Raw genomic sequence first — 23,112 nt, 5'->3', positions numbered from 1 at the left:
TAAACTCCAGTGGCTTCCTGTTCATTCTAAGATCAAAGCCATTCCTAATCTAGGTTTACTCTATCTTTCTGGTACCAATGGACAGTACTAGCCTTCAATATCTGGAATAAAGTCACTCAATAGTGACTTTTATTAAATTTATTATTTATTAAATGCCTCTCATGAACTAGGCCAAGCATTGTGGATACAAAGCAAAACAAACAAAAACCCCACCCCAAAATAGCCCCTACTCTCTAGGAGCTTACAGTGATTGCATACAAATAACTATGTGCAAACAAGATATAGCCAAAGTAAATTGTGTGTGGAGATAATTAACACAAAGAAGACATTCCCATTAAGTGGGAATGGGATAGTTTCTTGAAGATAGTAAGAATTTTAGCTGAGGTGTGAAAGAAGTCAAGGAAGTCAGGAAGTAGAGAAGAGAATTCTAAGAATATAGGACAGTAAGTGAAAATGCCCAGGGTCTAGTTCAAGAAACAACAAAGAGGCCTGTGTATTTTGGGGGCAAGAAGTAGGTGTAAGGAATAAGAATGGAAAGGGAAGAAGGAACCAGGTTACAGCAGGCTTTAAAAGCCAAACAGAAGATTTTATATTTATCCTGGAGGCAAATAAATGTGCTTAAAAATGCTTAATTGATTAAATAATAATAATGCTGATGATGCTGATGCTGATGATGATGGCTTGATCCATCATTTACTATCACTTATACAGGAAGAATGTTATATATTAGTAGCATCTTGAACAAGAAGTAAAAAGAGGTCACTTGCTAATGAAAAAGGCCAAGAAAGATATACCCATTTGGGTAATATGATCTTGAATAGAAACTATTAATGTTTTGAATCCCTGATGCTAATGGTGCATACAATTTTTATATCTATTCTTTTAAAGAAATATAAATGAAGTATGAAGAACACTTAAACATTCAATTCCACATCATATAATCTGAGTGTAGGGAGAGCAGCATAGCTTTCTGTCAACTTGTATCTGCTAGTGCTTTTTTAAGGTTTGGGAAAAATCTTTTAAGAATTATGCTAATTTCGTAACACTCACAATTTCCCTGGAAGCAAGATACATTAAAACATGATTATCTCTATTCTCTAGACAAGAAAAAGCCAGGGAGGCTCAGCAATTCTTTCAAAATCAAATAGTTAGGGGCAGCTAGGTGGTGCAGTGGATAGAGGACCAGCCCTGGAGTCAGGAGTACCTGAGTTCAAATCCAGCCTCAGACACTTAATAATTACCTAGCTGTGTGGCCTTGGGCAAGCCACTTAACTCCATTTGCCTTGCAAAAAACTAAAATCAAATAGCCAATAGCAGTTACACAGAAAACCTAGGTTGTTTCTCATTTTAAATGCTCTCTCTATCAGAATATTAATACTATTGTTAATGTAGTTTATAAATACAAAATATGATATTTTACAATTAAAGGATTTTAAAAATATATCTTTTGTAATTTAGTCTTTATAAAAATGCTGAGAAGCAGGGGAAGTGAGACAAGTAATTACTATTCTAATTTTTCTCATGAGGATTAAAGAAGTAAATCATTTTATTCAAGGTCACACAGCTAGTATATGGAGGATCCAGGATTTAAATTCAGATATCATGATGTTAATAATCATAACATGGTTCTTCCAGAAGCTACTTCTATTATCCCACATCAGGGTTAGCAGTTTGGGGATCAAACAAATGGAAAATCTGAAAATGTGATTTTGGAAACTTGCTTGACATCCATCATCCATTATTTATTCTCCATTTCTGATCTTAGTTTTTCTAGAAAGGCAAATATTTTCTTTCTATAATTTGTTTTTTGGTCCACTCATTTTTTAAAATGAGGTTATTCAGTTTCCAATTTGTTCTGGGTCTATATCTCCTTGACCCAGTATTGCATATGACTTTTATTGCATTGTGATCTGAGAAAGATGTATTCACTATTTCTGCCTTTCTGCAGTTGATCATTAGGTTTTTATGTCCTAGTACATGGTCAATTTTTGTATAAGTTCCATGTACTGCAGAGAAAAAGGTATATTCCTTTCTATCCCCATTCAGTTTCCTCCATAAGTCTACCATATCTAATTTTTCTAACAATCTATTTACCTCCCTAATTTCTTTCTTGTTTGTTTTATGATTCGATTTATCTAGATCTGATAGTGGGAGGTTGAGGTCTCCCACTAGTAGAGTTTTGCTGTCTATGTCTTCTTGTAATTCTTTCAGCTTCTCCTCTAAGAATTTGGGTGCTGTCCCACTGGGTGCATATATATTCAATATTGAAATGACTTTATTGTCTATGGTACCTTTTAGGAGGATAAAGTTTCCTTCCTTATCTCTTTTAATGCTATCTATTTTTGCTGCTGTTTTGTCTGAGATAAGGCTTGCTACCACTGCTGTTTTTACTTCAGCTGAAGCAAAATATATTTTGCTCCAGCCTTAGAAAGGTAAATATTTTCAAATGACCCCTAAACCACAAGTCGTGTTTCATACTGCATAATAGCTTAATTTATTGCCCAATTCTCAAAGTATGCTCAACTGCTAGAATGTCTGCAGTCTTATTCTTTGGATGACAAGTCCCTTAGTAGCAGTGACAAATTTGGAAACCACGACACAGAGATAGGGAAGAACTAATTCTTTGAAAATGATGACATTCACTTTTGTAATTACGTAAAATTCCCTGGAAAGGGGGTTTGCTTTTCTTGTTTTAATGGTATTTCTTTAAATTAACTTATTTCTCTAATCACCTTATTTTTGATGCAATAGTTTTTCAATATAAGAACTGAACTAGGGAGAATTTTCTTTGGGAATATTATAGCAGCAACTGATTGCTCTTTTAAAAATATGCTGAAAATTTCCCTGATTAGAAAACTGACCCAAAGACCAGAATGGCAGGTATCTAAAAATTAATTGAGTTGAGACCTCATTTATCACATTAATTTCCATTATGAAGCAAGCCCCTATTTTAATTGGTTAGCCACCAAGCTGAGGAGTAATATCAGTTAAGTTCTGATTCCTAGCATAACAATCCTTCAAATGGGAAGACTTTATATGTCAAATTTCCAAAGCTAACATAATATCTTCATTTAGGTGACCAAGCAGACATTCTTAGAAATTTTTCCTATCCTGATGGCAATTTTGCACATGGGACCATTTGACTACAGTGTGTTAAAAACCCATTAACTTATGCTTTTAAGACTTCAATTCACCAGAAAGGCCGAACAATCCCTAAGAATGCTGTTTCTCCTCTACTTCTATAGTTACATTTCAGTAAAGAAAAATAAATAATTATAACTTGAACCATGTTTCTATGAAGCACATCTAATTTGACTCCCTGAGAATCAGCAAAACATATTTGGTATCATTCTGAGGTTATAATCCAAACCAAGCAGTCCTCTTAAAGACCAAGAAATGTAGTAAGTGGCAGGTCTATTATTGGTGGCCACTGAATTACTCAGTATTTTTTCTAATAAGTTTGTGCAATATATTAATAAGGCAACATTTAAAGTATACTTTTAATACTTATTCAAAAGGTAACTAAACTAAAAAGTGTTCTGTTTGAAGAATATATTGTTAAATGCTTTGCTGCTGACTTGGTACTGGGCAACTGACTACTGCTCTGAAACAATTATCATACATAGTCTCATCTATTCTGATTGTGAGCTCTATGACTTTTAGTATACGATACTTAATGAATATACACATACACATACACACTTAGATATATAATTATTCTCCACACTGGAAAGCAAACATCTTAATTATTTTTAAAAGTTTTTTTTTTGCATTTAGTTTTCTCATCATAGTAGCTTCCTTTTAATAAAGAAAAATACAACCAATATAGCATTGTGCCTGAGAGTATATAGCACATTATTCCTCCCACCTCTTTCTTATTTAAAGAGTAGTACTCCAATCTCTTTATTGAAAAGACGAAGGTTAGCTTTGTTATCATTTTTCTGAGTCATTGCTCCTTTTAAATCATCACACAGTTTAATTTACTTGGTCATTGGCAAAGATGCTAACACGCTCACCTGAAAAGTCATTATTTTTTAAATAGTCATTGTTATTCACTAATGTACAACTCATGAACTAATGTTGAGCACTGAATTATTTTTTTAAAAAAATCAACTGCACATATAATGTCATCTGAAAATTCAGATAACTCTGAAAGACACCTGAGGTCCTACTTAGGTAAAGAGTTGAAGAGATGTGATATATTGTAGTGGAAGACATTACACAGAATAATTTGTCACACTTAGATTCTCCATTAGGCATAAAATTCAAGGTGAATTAGTTTGTTCTTTTGGACTCTATGGACTACTTTTCACACAGTTAAATACCTAGATAAACTTGAATCCCATTGGAAAAGACTGGATAAACAAGATAGTATTGCAGTAGTTGTGCGCAAAATTTCAGAAATAATTCTTTCCAAAATCCTATTTATTAATGAGTTGGTCTTAGTGGGAATGGTAGATGTATAATGTGATGATTTGCTTTTTAATTGTACTGGGAAGTACAATGTAGTCATCCTTCTACATAAAGTAAACTGGAATCAGAGACCATCTGAAACCTACTTAAAGTAACTGGAATCAGAGAAGGATCCAAGGTTATTTGGTTGTTAGAAATTCCAATTTAGGGGTGGCTCAGTCCTAAAGTCAGGAGTATTTGAGTTCAAATCTGGCCCCAGACACTTAATAATTACCTAGCCTTGTGGCCTTGGGTAAGCCACTTAACCCCACAGCCTTGCAAAAAAAAAATTCCAGTTTATTCAATTTTTTAAAAAGATTTTCCAAGGCTAAGTGATTAAGTGGCTTGCCCAATGCCACATGGCTAGGTAATTATTAAGTGTCTGAGGCCATATTTGAACTCAGGTACTCTTGACTCCAAGGCTGGTACTCTACCACTGTGCCACCTAGCTGCTCCTCAGTTTATTCAATTTAAGGTTATCCTTGAACCTTATAATGGAGAGAATCCAATCCCCTTTTTTTGTCAGGTGCAATTTTGCCAAGTGACTGAATTTGATTTTTTGAAGTGACTAATAATTTAGTTTTTTTGGAACTCCTTTGTTGACTTGCTGAGCTTAATAGCAAGGTAATACATTACCGACAGTTTTGAGTACTTTTCTGAGAAGACAAAATATAAATATAAGTGTTTCTTTGGGAAGGATAAATGATCAGAAGAGTTTCTCTCTTTTCTTCCTTCCTATCACTTCCTTCACTCCCAGCATATATTAGCTTGTATAGGTCCTTGCTCTTCAACATAAGCACTGTGTGCCCTTAAATAAATTTTTTTTAGTTTTTTTTTTTTTGCCAGGCAAATGGGGTTAAGTGGCTTGCCCAAGGCCACACAGCTAGGTAATTATTAAGTGTATGAGGCCGGATTTGAACTCCGGTACTCCTGACTCCAGGGCCCATGCTCTATCCACTGCACCACCTAGCTGCCCCCACCACTGTGCCCTTAAATATTAAGATATTTTTAGCCCTTAATTTAAAACCAGAGTAAAAATGTTTATTCTTCTTAATATAGCCTGCATAGTGTCTATATTAAGCATTTAATTCTTTGGTGTTTGGTGCTTCCATGAAGAGCAACTGAAAAAATCAACATTGTACAAGACACAGCAAAATTCAACTTTCCACTTCCATGGTATTACTTATAGACTTACAAATCAAATATTGAAGAGTTCTTGTTGGCTAGATATGGCAGCTTTAAAATGGTGTAGCTGAAGTAAACATTAAAGTAGAAGTTGTAATTTGGTCTTTAGATTTGGATCTATTGCTAATTACCTTGATGATCTCTGGGTAAATCATGATTAGCTCTACTACTCTATGTTCTAGAACAATGCTGATCCTGTGACTCAGGACAAATTTGGCATTTGACTTTTCCCTTCATCTGTCCCTTATGGGACAGATGAAGGGAAAAGTCAAATGCCAAATTTTATTATAAATAAAACTTAGAAACCTAGAAAATATTACCTATGTCACTTTCCTTCTTCAGTGCCAAGGAAACAAGTCCAGAGAGTATTTTAAAAATTAGAAATAATTTTCTAAGAATAGCCAAGATGGTGAGTTTTAGAGAAAGCTTTTTCCTCACCATCTTGGTAGAGCTTTACAAGATCCTAATTATTCCCAAGGGAATAGTTATTTTCCTCTACTAATATTACAAGAAGACTGATGTCAATGGACCTTACTTTACCTGTGAGGCAAGTCTCCTCATAGCTTCCTCTTGTCGTCTACGCATTTCTGGAGTTCCTGGACAGCTTCCACTGGTGATAGAAGAATGGGCAGAAGGTGGCTGAGTGAGTGGCAGCTCTCGATTGGCATCCATATCTGGATTAAAGCAATGAGAAGTTAATGTCAGAAAGAACTAAGGTCTGAAGATTTTGAAATGGGCTTAACTACTACAGGGGTTCTTGGAACTGAGGGAACCTCAGGCCTTGTCTGTGGTCCTTATCTGAGGACTACAGTTTACAGATGAGGAAGGTGTTGTCTGGAGATAATAAAATAAATTGACCCAAGTCACATGGGTAGAAAGAGGTAGAGGTGGGATCTGGACTTTAGGTACCCTGACCTTGAGTGAGTGCTTGTATGTATATTACCTGAAATGAATGTGACTGTGCTGACACCAGAATGGCTGACTCTGAGGCCATCTGATCTTGACCAGGTGAAGACAGATAGTTAGGTTTTCCCACCTTTGGCTTGCTCTTTGTCATCTGAGAATTGGATTTCATACCATACATATCAATTTCACTTTTCTTTCTCTCTCTTTTTTTATTTCTGTGGTTTTAAAGAATGCCTATTACTCCAAGAAAAATATGTGAAAAATTTGCAGGTTTTAAAGAGCACACTTCAATAACTGTTAGAGATATTGAAGTCTCTATCAGTATGAGGAAGTCAGGTCTTTCAAGGTTCATTCCAGGTCAGAAGAGAACAGGACCAATTGTACCAAAGCACAAAAGAAAGAGGTGAAAAATTAAAATTAACAATAAGAACTATAGACTATTGTTATGAAGAGTCCAATAAATTCTCAGAAAACAAGATGAGCTCTTCAGAGGAAAGTGATGCATGGATGGATTATTACTGCCTTTACAGTAAGAAATGATCTTTTTAAAGCTGTAAGAACAATAAAAAGACCAGTTAAAAATGGTTTTGGCATTGGCATTGAGTTTCATCAATAACATTTTTCCATCTTTAGTCAACAAATCTTTGCATTTCCTCATCTAGGACAACCATTTTTTCCCTTCATAACAATAATTAGTTATTTTTTAACTGGTCTTTTTATTGTTCTTACAGCTTTAATCAGTCTATAGCTTTGATCAGTGTCTCTATAAGATATGAGCATCTTCATCAGACAGCAAAAAACAAAGCACTCTCAAATATTTTAAGGGTATTTTTACTTTCAGTAGGCTTAGAAGTCTTGTACTTAGATGGAAGAATGATAAACTTAAATAAATATATTGATATATTGAGAAAGAGAATTATATTAGAATTATAGAAATTCTTGAATAGCGACATAATATTGCTAGAAAATACTGCAATATAGTCAGAGGCAATGGACCTTGTGCCATGCCACAAATACTAACAAATGTTAAGAATTTTATCCACAAGATATATACATAAATATGCTTCAAAAACCAAAGAACTAACTTGATTTAAGTCACATTGAAAATGTAAGATCTCTAACTACAGCTAGATGTCGAAAAAAGTATTGTTTGTCAAAGATAAACTTAATATCCAATACAGCAACAAAATGATTTTTTGGCAAGAATTAAAAAATATCTCAAAATCTCATGGATTCAATACCAAATTATATAAAGCAACTGACTGTAGCAAAAGGACATATTATCTATGAAAAGTTCTTAAAGATGCAAAAAACTACAGTTTTGTTACTTGAGTAATAAATTTAATCATTTTACTTCATCCTGAGTGATTTGTACTCCACTGCACACAAATACGTACAATACCTTAAAAATGGATGCCAACATACTTACATAACTGTCTTTTCACCCCCAGCACCATGAAAATAAAGGCAGAGCAAGGGTTAGAAACTGTTTCTCTTTTTTGTCTAATCTGTTCCCTCTATCAGAATTCAATTCAATTTAGCAAACCTGCATTCAGTGCCTACTACCAGGCGGGTAATTAAGTGACTGACACTTCTGGAGACTGGAAAGTACAGGAGGACAACTTAAGGACTTTGAGAATTGACCTGAAATGGTGAAGGGAGCACTGGATTTGGAGTCAGACTTCATCTCCTGACTCTGATATTTGCACAGATATGAGGAACATGACCTTAGGCAAGTCACAATCTGAGAGTTTCCAATCTGTAAAATGGGTTTAATCATCATTTCACTACCCCTGTCATAAGATTATTATGTGAATAGTTATATGCAAGTTATTATTAGTGACAAACTGTGATACCATTTTAGAAGGTGGAAATGGAGGTAATTTCAGTGACTGGCAAACCATTCACTCTGTTTTCTTCTCCTTTCTACCCTCAAGACCCGTAAAAAAAGTTTGTACTGTGCTATTTAACCCTTCTTGCTTTTGAATCTTAGAGACTTGATTCCCCTCTGCCTGGGGAGCTTGTGACCAATTAGGTTAGAACAATGAGAACATAGAAGATGCAGTAGGAAGTCAGCAGGTGGGAAGTGGGGAAAATGGCATACCAAAGTGCTGAGATGAGAGTGGGAGAAAGTAGGGGCTGTTCTTTCAGCAGCTGCATCCCTAATCCACCTCCTTTATTCTCTTATAAAGGGCACTGGCAGCTGTTAATAAATGTCAAGTTAAGCTCAGGAATACAATGAGGCTATTAATGGTGTGTGTATGCATTGGGGGAAGGGAATAGATAGTTTTTTTTTTAGCTTATGTAAATATTATAGGCATACATTAATGGCTGAGTAAGATATAACATCATTTCCCACAAAATGTGCATGTGTACAAAGAAGGATGTGCTAGAAGTAAAGAAGTGTAGGCGGGAAACAGAATGACAGCCCAGAGCCTGTATTGGCAACTTCTCTGCTCTCTTGCCCCAAATTTGGCCGCTCAGCAGGCTCAGGGAAATGACAGGGAGGGGGTGTCAGTCGAGGCGATGTGCCCATGGGGGAAGGAGAGAGCCAGCAGATACAGTACCTAAGTTAATTCATATCAGCAGCACTGAAGAGAGTGGAGGAGGCAAGGACAGAATCATAAATGAGGTGGAAGTATAAGTGGGAGCTCCTAGTAGGTCAACTTTGGGAATTTCCATCCATTTTATTACTAGTTAAATCACTGATGTCAATGGTCAAGGGTGAGAATGTCTCATAGGTTACTGAAAATACTTATTTAGAAGATCATTCAAAACACAAACTAATCTGAGTCTCACATTAGTCCCATTTTGTTAATACTCAAATGTTTTTACACATATCATTCTTATTAAAAAAAAAAACAACAAAAAAACTGCTGCTGATGGTAAATATCAGTGTTATTTAATGTTTTAGTAAAACATATCCAAAGGATGCTTTATATCATCTCAGGGTCACATTCTCGCCTTATATCTTTGGGCTCAAATGCACTGCTGATATAACAAAAATTTATAAACTGTAATCTGGAAAAGAATAGAAATTATTCCAAAAGGTCTCTAATTTGTAGTCAGGGTACACTGATTAGTGTTTTCCACATACTAGGTCTCCACAGATGCTTTCTCAATTTTGATAGAAAATTAGGATGAATCTAAATGTTTTTGTGATATCTCAAAGAAAAAGACCCTCACACTCATTGCATAAGAGAGTTGCAATGTTCTGGAAAATGTGTAAGAGAAAAGATTCTGAAAAATGAGATCAAGAGGTTCTTCTGATCGGATTTCATTAACCAGAAGCCCAGTCTGTATTATATAGTTGGAGCTTTTGATTTGGGAAATATATTAGGTTATTCTATCTCAGGCTCATGCAGATCTTGTTGATTCATGGTCATGCAGGATTCTTATTTTATCTCTTATGTGAAGTTCTATATCATCAGCCTGGTTTTCTTTCTAATCCATTCAGATGTTAAAATTTTTGACTACCTAGATAAGAATGATTTAGTATCATGGAAATTTAAACACCAGATATGTATGTGAAATTACTTTTGGCAGAAATATGTTCCTAGGGGGGCAGCTAGGTGGCGTAGTGGATAAAGCACTGGCCTTGGAGTCAGGAGTACCTGGGTTCAAATCCGGTGTCAGGCACTTAATAATTGCCTAGCTGTGTGGCCTTGGGCAAGCCACTTAACCCCGTTTGCCTTGCAAAAAAAAAAAGAAAGAAATATGTTCCTAGAATAAAAGAAAATAAAAACACCTTGAAAATCAACTAATTCAACCCCCCTCATTTTACATGAGAGGAACTATTTTACATAAAGATGTAATGACTTGACTGTAAGTCCAATATTCTTTCTACTGCCTTATTAGTTTCCTTTAGAGATTAAATATCAATTTTTATTTAAAATAATAGATTGATAGATTGATGGTCCATTGATCCAACTTTTTGGAAACCGAGGAAGAGGGGAAAAAAAAATATCTCTAATGCCCTGACTTTTAGGCAAGATGATTCCCTCTTGTCCTGTTAGTTCTAGAAATTAAGCCAGTAAGGTTTCCTCCAATGAATCACTCATTTCTAAATTTTAGCCTTTAAAGTGATTATACACCCCCCCTCCACCAACAAGGTCCAAAGTTTTGGTACAGTTTTAAGCCTTTCAGGAGTGTGTTTGTGTGTGTGTGTGTGTGTGTGTGTGTGTGTGTGTGTGTAGCTATGTCTCACTGCATTGGTCTGATACATTTTTGTAAAACTAATTGGAGCAACTGTTAGGTTTGATACAAGGTGGTTAAAATCCCTGACGTACCAAGTTTTCCATGTGCTTCTCTCATCAGTGTATTTTATGGAGTAGATGGGCTGGCTGAGTGTGGAATAGTGGGTTTATTTGTATTGAGTCCATCCTGTCCTAAATTGGCAGTGAAAGGTGTTAGTATAAAATAGGAATCTCTAGTTTTAGGGGGCGGAGCCAGCAGAAGAGCCTCTATTAGGTGCTCTTTCCAAAATATTTCAAAAATCTTAAAATTATGACTCTAAATTTTCGAGAGACAGAACCCACAGAAAGATCCAGTGAGGCAATTCTCCAGTCCAAGATAACCTGGAAAATAGTGGGAAAACTCTGTTCCACAGGGTTAGAGAGGCAGCAGCCAGAGTGAAGAAACTTCAGCTTCCTGGACACAGCCCCAAGGTGCCTGGGAGTCATGGCTCCCAGCAGCACAAGCAGTTTCCTGATCTGCACCCCAGGGAGCACAAAGAATAACTTGGAAGATCTGCAGGGAGACCTCTGCTTGAGTGAGAACAAAACCAGGTCCTCAGCCAGTCATGGCTGAGGCACTCAGCCACCCATATCTAGGAAACAGAAGCAGGCTCATGGAGCTGGCAAGCAGGAGCCTCTAGGCAGCAGCACCCTGAGTGCTCAGCCCACCGAAGGTAAGGGAATGGAGGGAGACTTTTGAGGTCTGTCCTTTGTCCCTGGAACAGGACTCTGGGGCTCTGACCACATTCAGATTCTGATCACAGTCTAGGCCCCCCATAGAACAGGGACACCCCACCAAGCCCTATGCACTTGTGGTCCCTCAAAGACCAGGAGAGCAGTCAGAGCCTCACACACTGAGGTCCTTGTGGAAGGTGTCCCAATAAAACTTAAAAGCACAGGAAGCACCCCCAAACCAGGCACAGGCTGGGGAAATGAGTAAACAGAAAAAAAGAAACCTGACCATTGACAAATACTTTGTCTATGATCCCAAGGAGGAACAAAATACTCAATCTGAAGATGAAGAAGTACAAACTTCTGCATCTAAAGATTCCAAGCTATGACAGAGCTCAAAAAAGATTTTGAAAATTAAGAGAGATAGAAAAATTGGAAAAAAGAATGAGAGAGAGATGCAGAAAAAACATGAAAATGAAGTCAGCAGCTTAGTCAAGGAGATCCAAAAAAATGCTGAAGAAAATAGCATGTTAAAAACCAGCATGGGGGGCAGCTAGGTGGCGAAGTGGATACAGCTCCAGCCCTGGAGTCAGGAGTACCTGAGTTCAAATCTGACCTCAGACACTTAATAATTACCTAGCTGTGTGACCTTGGGCAAGCCACTTAACCCCATTGCCTTGCAAAAACAAAACAAAACAAAACAAATAAACAAAAAAAAAAAACCCCAGCATAGGTCAAATGGATAAAACAGTCCAAAAAGTTATTGAGGAGAAGAATGCTTTAAAAAGCAGAATTAGTCAGATGGAAAAGGAGATAAGAAAGCTCTCTGAGGAAAACAAATCCTTCAGATGTAGAATAGAGCTAAAGGAAGCTGATGACTTTATGAGAAATCAAGACACAATAACAAGAAAAGAATGAAAAATTAGAAAATTTGAAACATCTCATTGAAAAAAACTGATCTGGAAAAGATTCAGGAAATATAATTTAAAACAACCCCCAGGAATATTATAGCCAAGTTCCAGAACTCCCAAGTCAAAGAGAAAATATTACAAGCAGCCAGAAGCACACAATTCAAATACTGTGGAGCTACAGTCAGGATCACACAGGACTTAGGAGCAACTACATTAAGGGCTCATAGGGCTTGGAATATAATATTCTGGAAGGCAAAAGAGCTTGGAATGCAACTGAGAATCAACTACCTAGCAAAACTGAACATCCTCTTCAGGGGAAAAGATGGATTTTCAATGAAACGGGAATTTCAAGTGTTCCTGTTGAAATGACTAGTGCTGAACAGAAAGTTTGACTTTCAAGTACAGGACTCAGGTGAAGCATAGAGAGTGGAGGAGAATGATAAATTATGAGGGACTTAATGATGATGAACTGCATGGATTCCTACAAGGAAAGATGATACTGATAATACTCATATGAACCTTCTCATTTAATAGAGCAGGTAGAAGAAACTTTTATAGATGAAGCACAGGAGAGAGCTGAATTTGAAGATACAGTATATTGTAAAAATGGAGTCAATGGGAGAAAGGGAAATGTATAGGGAGTAAGAGAAAGGAGAGGTGGAATAGGCTAAGATATTTCATATAAAAGATTTTTTTTTTTTGCAATGAGCTTTTGTAATGATAGGAAAGGGGGAAGGTGAGGGGGAATGGGGGGAACCTTCACTCTCATCAGAAATGGCTCAGAGAGGAAACAGTTTACACACCTAAAAGGTATAGAAATCTAGAATAAAAAGGAGAGAAGGCGGATGGGGGAGGGGACGGGGGCTGTGGGTGATAGAGGAGAAGGTAGATCATAGGAAAAAAAATAGTCAGATGTAACACATTTTCTTTTTTACTTTTGCAAGGTGTAGGGATTGGGTGGCCTGTCCGGGATTATGGGACTGAGTAGTTGCTGGATCTCTGGGGTGGGATGTGGGCTTGTGGCCTCTTGGCCCCAGGGTTGGTGCTCTGTCTGCTACACCACTCAGCTACCCTACAGCACATTTTAGAAGAGGGACACAGTGAAAGGAGAGAGAAAATATAATATATGGTAGTGAGGAAGAATGGATGGAGGGAATTACAATCAGCAACAGCAACTTTGGAAGACTATGGAAATAACTTTTGTGATGAATTTATGATAAAGAATGTGATCGGGGTGGCTAGGTGGCATTGGGGCAGCTAGGTGGCGTAGTGGATAAAGCACCAGCCCTGGAGTCAGGAGTATCTGAGTTCAAATCCAGCCTCAGACACTTAATATTATTATCTAGCTGTGTGGCCTTGGGCAAGCCACTTAATCCCATTTGCCTTGCAAAAAAACCTAAAAAAAAAAAAAAAAAAAGAATGTGATCCAAAACAGCATATATACTCAATGGGGTATAGGCAATCTGGAATAAGGGGGGGGGGGGACAGGGGGAAGGGAGAAATGTGAGTGATGGAGGAGAGGATGGACTATTTTCTTTTTTACTTCTTGCAAGGAGCTGGGATTGGATGGCCTGTCCGGGACCACAGGGCCAGGTGGATGCTGGGTCTAAGGGGTGGTAGGGGGGGCTCGGGGCCTCTTGGCCCCAGGACCAGGGATCTGTCTGCTGCGCCACTCAGATACCCTACAGCAGAGTCAGAGTGAAAGGAGAGAGAAAGTATAGTACATGGTAGTGGAGAAATACGAAAGGAGGGAGTTGCAATCAGCAATGGCAATGGTGGAAAAATATGGAAGTAACTTTTGCAATGGACTTATCATAAAGAATGTGATCCACCCATGACAGAGTTGGTGGTCTTGGAACAAAGACTGAAGCACATTTTTTATTATTATTATTTTTTTTGGGGGGTGAAGGGCAAATGGGGCTGGGTTGCCTGCCTGGGGCCACAAAATAGGGTGATAGTTGGGTGTCTAAGGCCAGATTTGGACCCGGGTGCTCCTGGCTCAAGGGCCAATGCTCTGTCCACCATCCAGCCACCCCTACTATTATTACTATTTTATTTTGTTTTGGGGTTTGTTTGTTTGTTTGTTTTGGTTTTTGCAGGGCAGTGGGATTGGGGTAGCTTGCATGTCACACGGCTGGGTGATTGTTGGGTGTATGGGGTCGGATATGGGCTTGGGTGCTCCTGGCTCCAGGGCTGGTGCTCCGTCCATTGCGCCACCTGGCCATACCTACAATTATTGCTATTATTTTTTTTAATTTTAATTTTTTTCTCTCCCCTTTACTTTATCGCTCAAGTGAGTCTACATTTTTGGGGGTAGGGGGGATTTTGTTTACTCTTAAACAAGAATATTTTATTAATGTATAAAAACATTATTTGTACAAAATGAGAATAAATAAATATTAAATATTAAAAAAAATGTAACTTTGGGCAATTCACCTTGGGCAAGTTAACCCCCACCACCCCCTCAAAAAAAAAAAAGAAGAGCTAAAAAGAAATAGAGCAATGGATTGGTGGATTAGAATAGGTAGAAAAGATACAGCCATAAATGACTATAGTAATCTATTGTTTGACAAACCCAAAGATGTTAGCTTGTGAGATAAGAACTCATTATTTGACAAAAAACTGTTGGGAAAAATGGAAAGTATTCTGGCAAAAGATATACATAGACCTACATCTCACACACTATAACAAAATAAGGTCAAAATGAGTACAGAATTTAGACATAAAGGGAGATATAACATAGACCAATGAACAGATCAAGAAATAAGCTATCAGATCTATGGAAAGGGGAGAAATTTTATGACCAAGCAAGAAATAGAATACATTATAAATTGTAAAATGGAAGATTTTGGCTATATTAAATTAAAAAGTATTTGCACTAATAAAACCAATGCAACCAAGATTAGAAGGAAAAAAGTAATTTGGGGAACAATTTTGACAGCTAGGGATTCTGATAAAAGTCTTTTAAAATATATAGAGAATTAAATCAAATTTATAAGGTTACAAGTCATTCCCCAATTGATAAATGGTCAATGGATATGAAAAGGAAGTTTTCTTTATCTTTTTCTTTTATGAGTTTTAAAATTTTTCCCCCTAATCTTGCTTCTCTCCCCCACCCCCCACAGAAGGCAATCTGATAGTCTTTACACTGTTTCCATGCTATATATTGATCAAAATTAAATGTATTGAGAGAGAAATATCCTTAAGGATAAAATAAAATATGAGATAGCAAAATTAAAAAAAAATGTGATCCACCCAAGACAAAGCTGATGGCATCAGAACAAAGACTGAAACACATTTTTTTTCCTTTCTTTTACTTTATTTCTCATGAGGTTCTATATTTTTGTGGAGAAGGGGGTATCATGTTTACTTTTAAACAAGAATATTTTAATAATGTATAAATCAAGTCATATTAACCAATAAATAAGTAAAAATCAATAAATAGGGATCTCATGTTAGTGATGTCAAGAGAAGTGGTTTGGTTCTACTTGTGGTGGTGTGGGCTACTGTGGCACATATATTATAACTAAAGGCTAAGTTTGGATAAATGTCTATGTAAAGGGTGAGCTCTATTTAATACATTCATCAATTAGGCATCTTTGAAGAATTATACTGACACAGAATAATAGTTATAACTGTAATTATGTGTGTGTGATATATAAAAAGATTCCAAGATTTAGGTTTTCTGTACTTTGCTAATGAAACTTACTATCATACTGTTGGTGGAGCTGTGAACTCACCTACCCTTTCTGGAGAGAAATTTGGAACTATGCCTAAAGGGCAACAAAAATGAGCATACCCTTTGATCCAGCAATACCACTACTAGGTCTATATCCTGAAGAGATGATGAAAAAGGGTAAAAACATCACTTGTACAACAATATTCATAGCAGCTCTATTTGTGGTGGCAAAGAATTGGAAATCAAGTAAATGTCCTTCAATTGGGGAATGGCTTAGCATACTGTGGTATATGTATGTATGTCACAGAACACTATTGTTCTATTAGAAACCAGGAGGGATGGGAATTCAGGGAAGCCTGGAGGGATCTGCATGAACTGGTGCTGAGTGAGATGAGCAGAACCAGAAAAAACACTGTACACCCTAACAGCAACATGGGGGTGATGATCAACCTTGATGGACTTGCTTGTTCCATCAGTGCAACAATCAGGGACAATTTTGGGCTGTCTGCAATGGAGAATACTATCTGTATCCAGAGAAAGAGCTGTGGAGTTTGAACAAAGTTCAAGGATTATTCCCTTTAACTTAGGGGGAAAAACCCCCAGATATCTTATTGTCTGATCTTGTTATCTCTTATATTTTTTGTTTCTTCCTTAAGGATATGATTTCTCTCTCATCACACTCAATTTGGATCAATGTACAACATGGAAACAAAGTAAAGACTAACAGATTGCTTTCCATGGGGGGGGGGGGGGAGTAAGATTGGGGGAAAAATTGTAAAACCAAAATAAAATCCTTAATAAAAGAAAAAAAACGAAACTTACTGTGTGGGATTAGAGGCATAGAGCAGTTTGAATATACAGCAACACATAGAAAATCAGAAAACAGATTTTGATTTCTTTTTTTAATAGCTGAGAAAAGACCTGGAGAAACACTGAAATCCAAGGGAAATGACTGATAAGTCATTACTTAAATTACAACTTAAAAAGTTAATTTCCAGTTGGAAACCTCTTTCCAGGAAGAGTTGTAGAATATTCTTGTCTAGAAAATGTCTGAAAATTGCTCTCTAAAATTGCTTTCTAAAATAGCTGGACCAATTCATAGTTCCACTAACAGTTCATTATTGAGTCTGTTTTCTTGCAGCCTTTCCAACAGTTCTCATTTCTATTTTTTTGTCAACTTTTCCCATCTGATGAATGAGTTTGGAACATATATAACAAGGCTTTCATTTGTATTTTTCTAATATTGTTACAACTTTTGGGTTTTTTTTAATGAGGGAGAAAGAAAAAAAATTCTTTTGGAAAAATAAACTAAAAAAAAGGAAAGTAGGCAGTTGTGCTGTTTCCCTGATTTAGGTCCAATACTGTCACTTCAGAAATATGTAATTACTTCTCATATCTTTGTGTTCATTCAATATACATAAATTAGATATACACACACACATCTTTATGTTTGATATAAATGCAAACTACCTAGAAAATCTGTTTATTCAGATTTCCCTTACAATTTTTTAAAATTAATGGCAATCATTACCATCTCAGACTATTATAGTCATTACTGGCTACAAGTAAAAGAAAACATATCTGAATATTACAAAGATTTGTGAATTGTAAATGTTTTACATTTCCATAGTGTTTCATTCAGTATTTTTACACAATAATAATTTTGTTTCTGTAGAGTTATAAGGTTCACAGAAATACTTCTCTCACAATAAACTTCTGAAATTGCCATAACATTATCTATATGTTATCGATAAGAAAACTGAAAAACCAGAATATTCAAGGACATGCTAAAGCCAAGATGAGAACTGACTCTGAGATGATGAGAATTCTGACTCTAGGTTGAACTTTCTTTCTAATACGCATAAACTACCTTATGTGTATTAACAGTTGTATTGATCATTCTGTGAAGACATTTGTCTCAAATTGGCCTTTAACCATGAAACTGTGAAGCTGTCTCACAAGCCCAGACAAAGTGAGAAACAAAATCATCTTTCTAGACAACATTGACATGTGATCCTTATTTAACAGAAATAGTTTCCACTATCACTGGGACAGGAAAAAACCTTTGAAACCACTGATGATCATACTGATGAGAGCAATTTAAAACCCAGAAGCATATGGAAAAATTGCTAAATCAGGGATTTTTTAATCATCTTAACTGTATCAAATGTAACACTTGCTCCAATTAGTTGTACAGAATTGAATCAAAAAGATCAATCAGCTCAGTATAATGTATTTACACGTCTATTTAACCATATATGTGTAGGTATGGACAAGTCATTTTTAAAAGGTAGAACTCAAAAATGAGTATAGCCTTTTCTGGGTTAATTTTCAGAGCTGTTAACATGGGGATATCAAAGCAAGACAGAGGTGGTGGGGGAAGGGGAAGTGGTATCTCTGGCTTCCTCCAGAATTGCTAAAGGTTGTCATAGTATCTCCATTGTTCTCACATCCTGGCTGTGCCAGGCTGGGGATGGGAAGAGAATGAATATAGAAAAGAACGTAGCAATTTTTCACAAGGGAGGCAGAAGAAAAATTTCAAGGATGATGATCAATCCTAGGCAATGGAACACTTCATGTCAATAGTCAGGAAATGAAAATAGTAAACAGACTAAACTGTTTTTTGCATTCAGAGATAAGATCTCAGACAAAGCAAAGGTTTCTCCCCAACAAGGAAGAAGAAAGGAAAAAACAAGAGTGGTGAAAAGGCTCTGTGGGCAACTATGTATCCTAATCCAGGAAAGTAAGAACATAGGTAGGATTTTTCAGTTGGGATTAAACTAAATGTAGGCTATTTATAATATAAAAAAGGTCTGGCATTAGAGGAAGAATACCTAGGGTGCATATCTCAGGTCTGCTTCCACTTGTATAATCTAGAAAATAATCTTCTACCCCACCAGGACTCAAGTTTTTGCATTTTCAAAATTTAAGGGTTACATGAGCTAACTTTTGGTATTTCCCTTCTAGCTTTCTAGTCATGAGCCTGCAACCCTAGGAATAAGATGAAATCACCATGGACAGGAGCATCTTGGAAATTGTTGGATACACAGGTTATATGTAAACTGAACACAAATTCTCTCTACTCATACTAGTTTAGGTTTACAGAGGTCAGATTTCACAGATCAAATGAGGACACAACTACCAGAATATGAATAATAAGAATGTCCTACAGCACAGAGTTCTATACACAAAATTACATACGTTTAGGAGAAGCATGTGGACTGTCAGAGGCAATCTGTCTCATCCGGGTACCATGGCAACTGAGGGCCACCAGCCTGGAGATGATCGCAGTTTTGCCAAATCCAATGTTTCCAACAATCACTACTCCCTGGTTCACGCTGGCATTTTCACTTTGTAGCTGAGCATCTATTTCATGGAAAACCCAGTCTCGGCCAACAAATACAGATTCTGTGGTAATGCTGGGAACTTCAAAAAGCAGTGGCTTCAGGGAGATATCTGGAGGTCTATAAGGTGCAAATCGCACTAGAAGGAAGAATCATAGAACACAGGACTTAAGGTAAATGATAAACATGGCAAGACAGACAGAACGTATGGTACTTCAAGAAATATTGATTATTTTGTTTTGTATAACTGTTCAGTTAGATTTACGATGGAAAGTTTTTTGTTTTCTTTTCTTTAAATCAATATATCAAACTAAAGACAAATGGGATTGGAACCATCCAGTGCTATAGTTGATAGCAAAACACAATCAAGAAATAAGAATGATTGGAAACATTGCTTTTTAGGAGAATTGTCATATTATATCTACAAGGGGAGATGTCTTTGATCCATAATAGTACTATCTTTGGATTTTTTTCATTAGATTCAAGCACATTTACTTTTCATATAATAATATATACCAAACACTTAGAATATTTGACCTTTTCATTTTGTCACTTGTTTTCTTCGGGCTCAAAGGACATATGGAAGCCTTTGTTGCTTCAAATGACTATTTCTGGGGAAAGTGGTCTTTGAGGCTTTTACAACTGGGGCAAAGCAAAGAGGATTATAATTTTATCTTTCAAACTGCAGTGAACTTAAAACAAATAGTTTCCTCTGTCATTGTCAATTGTAATAGTCTAAAGTGACAGGGCAACCTCTAATAATTTTGACAGAGAAAGGACTTCACTGTGTTTGCCTTGGTGGAATGGCTATTGGAAGGCAGAGAGCAGCAGTGTGAAGTCTTCACTGTGTAAAGTCTGTTTGCATCTGAGACCAGGCAGTCACTTTTAAACTATTACTAGTGTCACAAAGTATGTACTGGAGTCAAGACAGTTCATCAGCTTCCGTCAAGATCATTTTTGTATACATATGTTGCCTCTAAGGAAAAAAAGCCAAGAATATATCACAATTCCAGCAGATCTAGTAAAGTGAGAATAGCTGTAACCTGGGATGAGTAAATCAAAGTTTAAATCAACTTTCTTGATCTAGCTGGTAGATAGTTTCTACCATACAGGACTTTACCAATGTAAGCATCTTGCCATCTCCCTGCCTCCCATTCTCCTACCCTTGTTCCATTCACCACCTCTTTTATAGGCAGTAATTAAAACATTATCAAGGACAATATGCTACCTTATGGACAAAGATTCTGAGTTCTAAGCTAACCAAACCAAAACTCCCTGGCTACTCTTTCCTTATATATACATCAGGCCCTTTCCTTCTAGGCCCGTTTCCAACTCTTCCTTTTGTCTTTTAGAAATTTTGTTCTATTTTAAACTGACTTCCCTTCATATAAAACCTGTTCCTCTCATGTTCTTTCTGGCTTCCTGAAGTCACAGACTAGACCCTTCTTGAAGACACTGACTGTATCCTTGGTCACCATGTCCTGTACTCCTCTCATGCCTTCTTCCCCTCTGACACAGTGTACCAGGCCATGGACAAGTCTTGCTTGTTGTTCCAATTAGAAGTAAGCCCTCCCCTGTCTGACCTAATCTAACACTCTGAACATGAACTGTAATTAATTATTTGAGACATGCACTTTTGTTATTAAACTGTAACTGCAATGGGGGCAGGACTGTGACTTAATCTCTTTTGCATTATCTAAGACCTAGCAAAGTGCTTTGCACATAATAGAGACTGGGTGGGGATATGTTTATGAATGAATGAATTCCCACCTAAGAAGCAGAGAACACAGAAATTTAATCTTTGATAACTACACAAAAGAAGGAAAACAGTTCAATTTTTAAAAGCATTAATCATCTATTGTTTCTAAGAAATGGAGGAAAAAAGAATAAAATCTCCTGGAAAGTTTCGTTTTTATGTTTGCATCCTCAGTGACTATTTAGTGATGTCTTGCACACAAGTGTTTAATAAAACTTTCTTAAAGTTTCTATGAAATATATATGCAAAATCATTGTAGTTTACATAAGTCAGTTCTAAGTTTTCATATACTTATACTTTAAAAGAGAATTCTCAAAACAATGCTTTGTATTCACATTTATATTTTTTATTGATTCTTAGATGGAGTATACACATAGATATTCTAGCTACTAAAAACTAATTTGATCTACTTTTCAAATTCTATTAATTGGATAACCCCACTTGAGTGCTTCCATGAGATATCATGTTATTATGCTCATTCCCTTTTAGGGTGAGAGAAAGGTGGTTGATCCACCTCATAGTTCAAATTTTGGTTAGAAAGAGTAGGGCTAAGTTAAGAATCTATTTCTAAAATGACAAAACAAATGGAAGGTGCAAATATAGTTCCCCTTCCCAACCTTACAGCAATACTGGCACAATTGTTTTAGATGAAGGATGAATGGGAGACTATTAGGAAAGGATTGGGATATAAAGGCTTAAGTATTGTTATAGTCAATGATAACAGAAGGAAATGAAACACTTATTTGTTATCTTTCCAGTAGTCTGAAAGACCCTGAAGAAATTACTCAGGTTTAGAGCCACAAATAAAGTAAGTCCATTAAATCAGAAGTCCCAACCCTCACTAGATTAAAATGTAATCAGGGCAGGTTTAACAAAATCAATAAAAATACAATAACATGAAGACAAAATTAAATTGAGGTTTTCTACGTGAATATGTAGCCTGCAGGGATCCATTTTTACTTGAGTTTGATTCTACTGCATTGCAACAGCAAGACCCTAGGCAGGGAAGAAAAACTGATTTTTTTCCCCCCAAACACTCAACACTGCTGAGACTGGTTTTTGGTCAAGGGACCCATCACTCTAAGGACAGTATTCCCTGCTGAGAGGGAAATAGATCCACTTGTATTAGGTTTGTGGGAGGGAATAGAAGAGGATAATTAGCTGTGGTTGTCATTCATTCTTGAAGAAGACAATGACATCAGGGAGGTGATGCCATGACATGCATGTAAACTGGATTTGAGCATGGGGTGCTGAGCTGAATCACCAGTCTCACTTTCTCCTCTAGAGACATCTGGGTCCAGTGACCAGTTATGAATCAGGATGACCAGAGATGGCCTTGGATGCAAAGCAATTGGGGTTAAATGACTTCTATCAAGTGTCTGAGGCCAGATTTGAATTCAGGTCCTCCTATTTTCATGGCTGGTGCTCGATCCACTGTACCACTAGCTGCCCTTTTGGCAAAAAGATAATATAGAACTGGATCTGCAGCCATTCATTCATTAGCTGATATTTTGATTTACCTTTTTGAAATGAGGAATTTTATAGCTAATAGTACTTATACAAAGTATAATGAACAAGGGCCATCTAACAGAGTATACCTAGAGATGCCTTTCCTGGTTCTGGCTTAAAATCATGCTGGCTCAGAACTTGGGCACATTAAGGATTGGCCTGAGTATGTGAAGGATGTGAGAACTTTAAATAATAAGAGATACCCTCACTGGCTGCTGAGCTCTAGAAGCCAAGACTCAGGGGGACTTGAGATGGTTTCTTACTTAGGCTCTTGCTTTGACTCTCTTATAAGTCAAGAGTATGTTTTATCTCTAGATTTCCTATGATGGAATGGAGGCAAGAGGATGGTCTGGGTTCCTTCCCTAGTTTTTTGGGTTTTTTGGCCCAAATACAGCATCAAACATCATTCTTGAGTTGATTATGTCTGAGTATGAAGACATCCTTGTGGATTCCAGAGGTCTAT

General features: G+C 36.7%; 1 protein-coding gene across 7 annotated transcripts in view; it reads right to left on the bottom strand.

Moving 5' to 3' along the window:
- TANC2 (tetratricopeptide repeat, ankyrin repeat and coiled-coil containing 2) overlaps positions 1–23,112 on the bottom strand; it is a 649,103-nt gene that overhangs the window by 101,427 nt on the left and 524,564 nt on the right. For all 7 annotated transcript variants that reach the window (XM_074224430.1, XM_074224434.1, XM_074224431.1 and 4 more), the window contains 2 exons: positions 19,242–19,523; positions 6,178–6,311 (listed from right to left, as the gene is read on the bottom strand). In XM_074224430.1, the coding sequence (XP_074080531.1) occupies positions 6,178–6,311; positions 19,242–19,523 (416 nt within the window). The remainder of the gene's footprint in view (positions 1–6,177; positions 6,312–19,241; positions 19,524–23,112) is intronic.

Source organism: Macrotis lagotis, chromosome 2, assembly GCF_037893015.1.
Source record: "Macrotis lagotis isolate mMagLag1 chromosome 2, bilby.v1.9.chrom.fasta, whole genome shotgun sequence".
Classification (NCBI taxonomy): domain Eukaryota; kingdom Metazoa; phylum Chordata; class Mammalia; order Peramelemorphia; family Peramelidae; genus Macrotis; species Macrotis lagotis.
The sequence above is the reverse complement of the archived record's forward strand: the minus strand, read 5'-3'. Positions and strand labels throughout refer to the sequence as shown.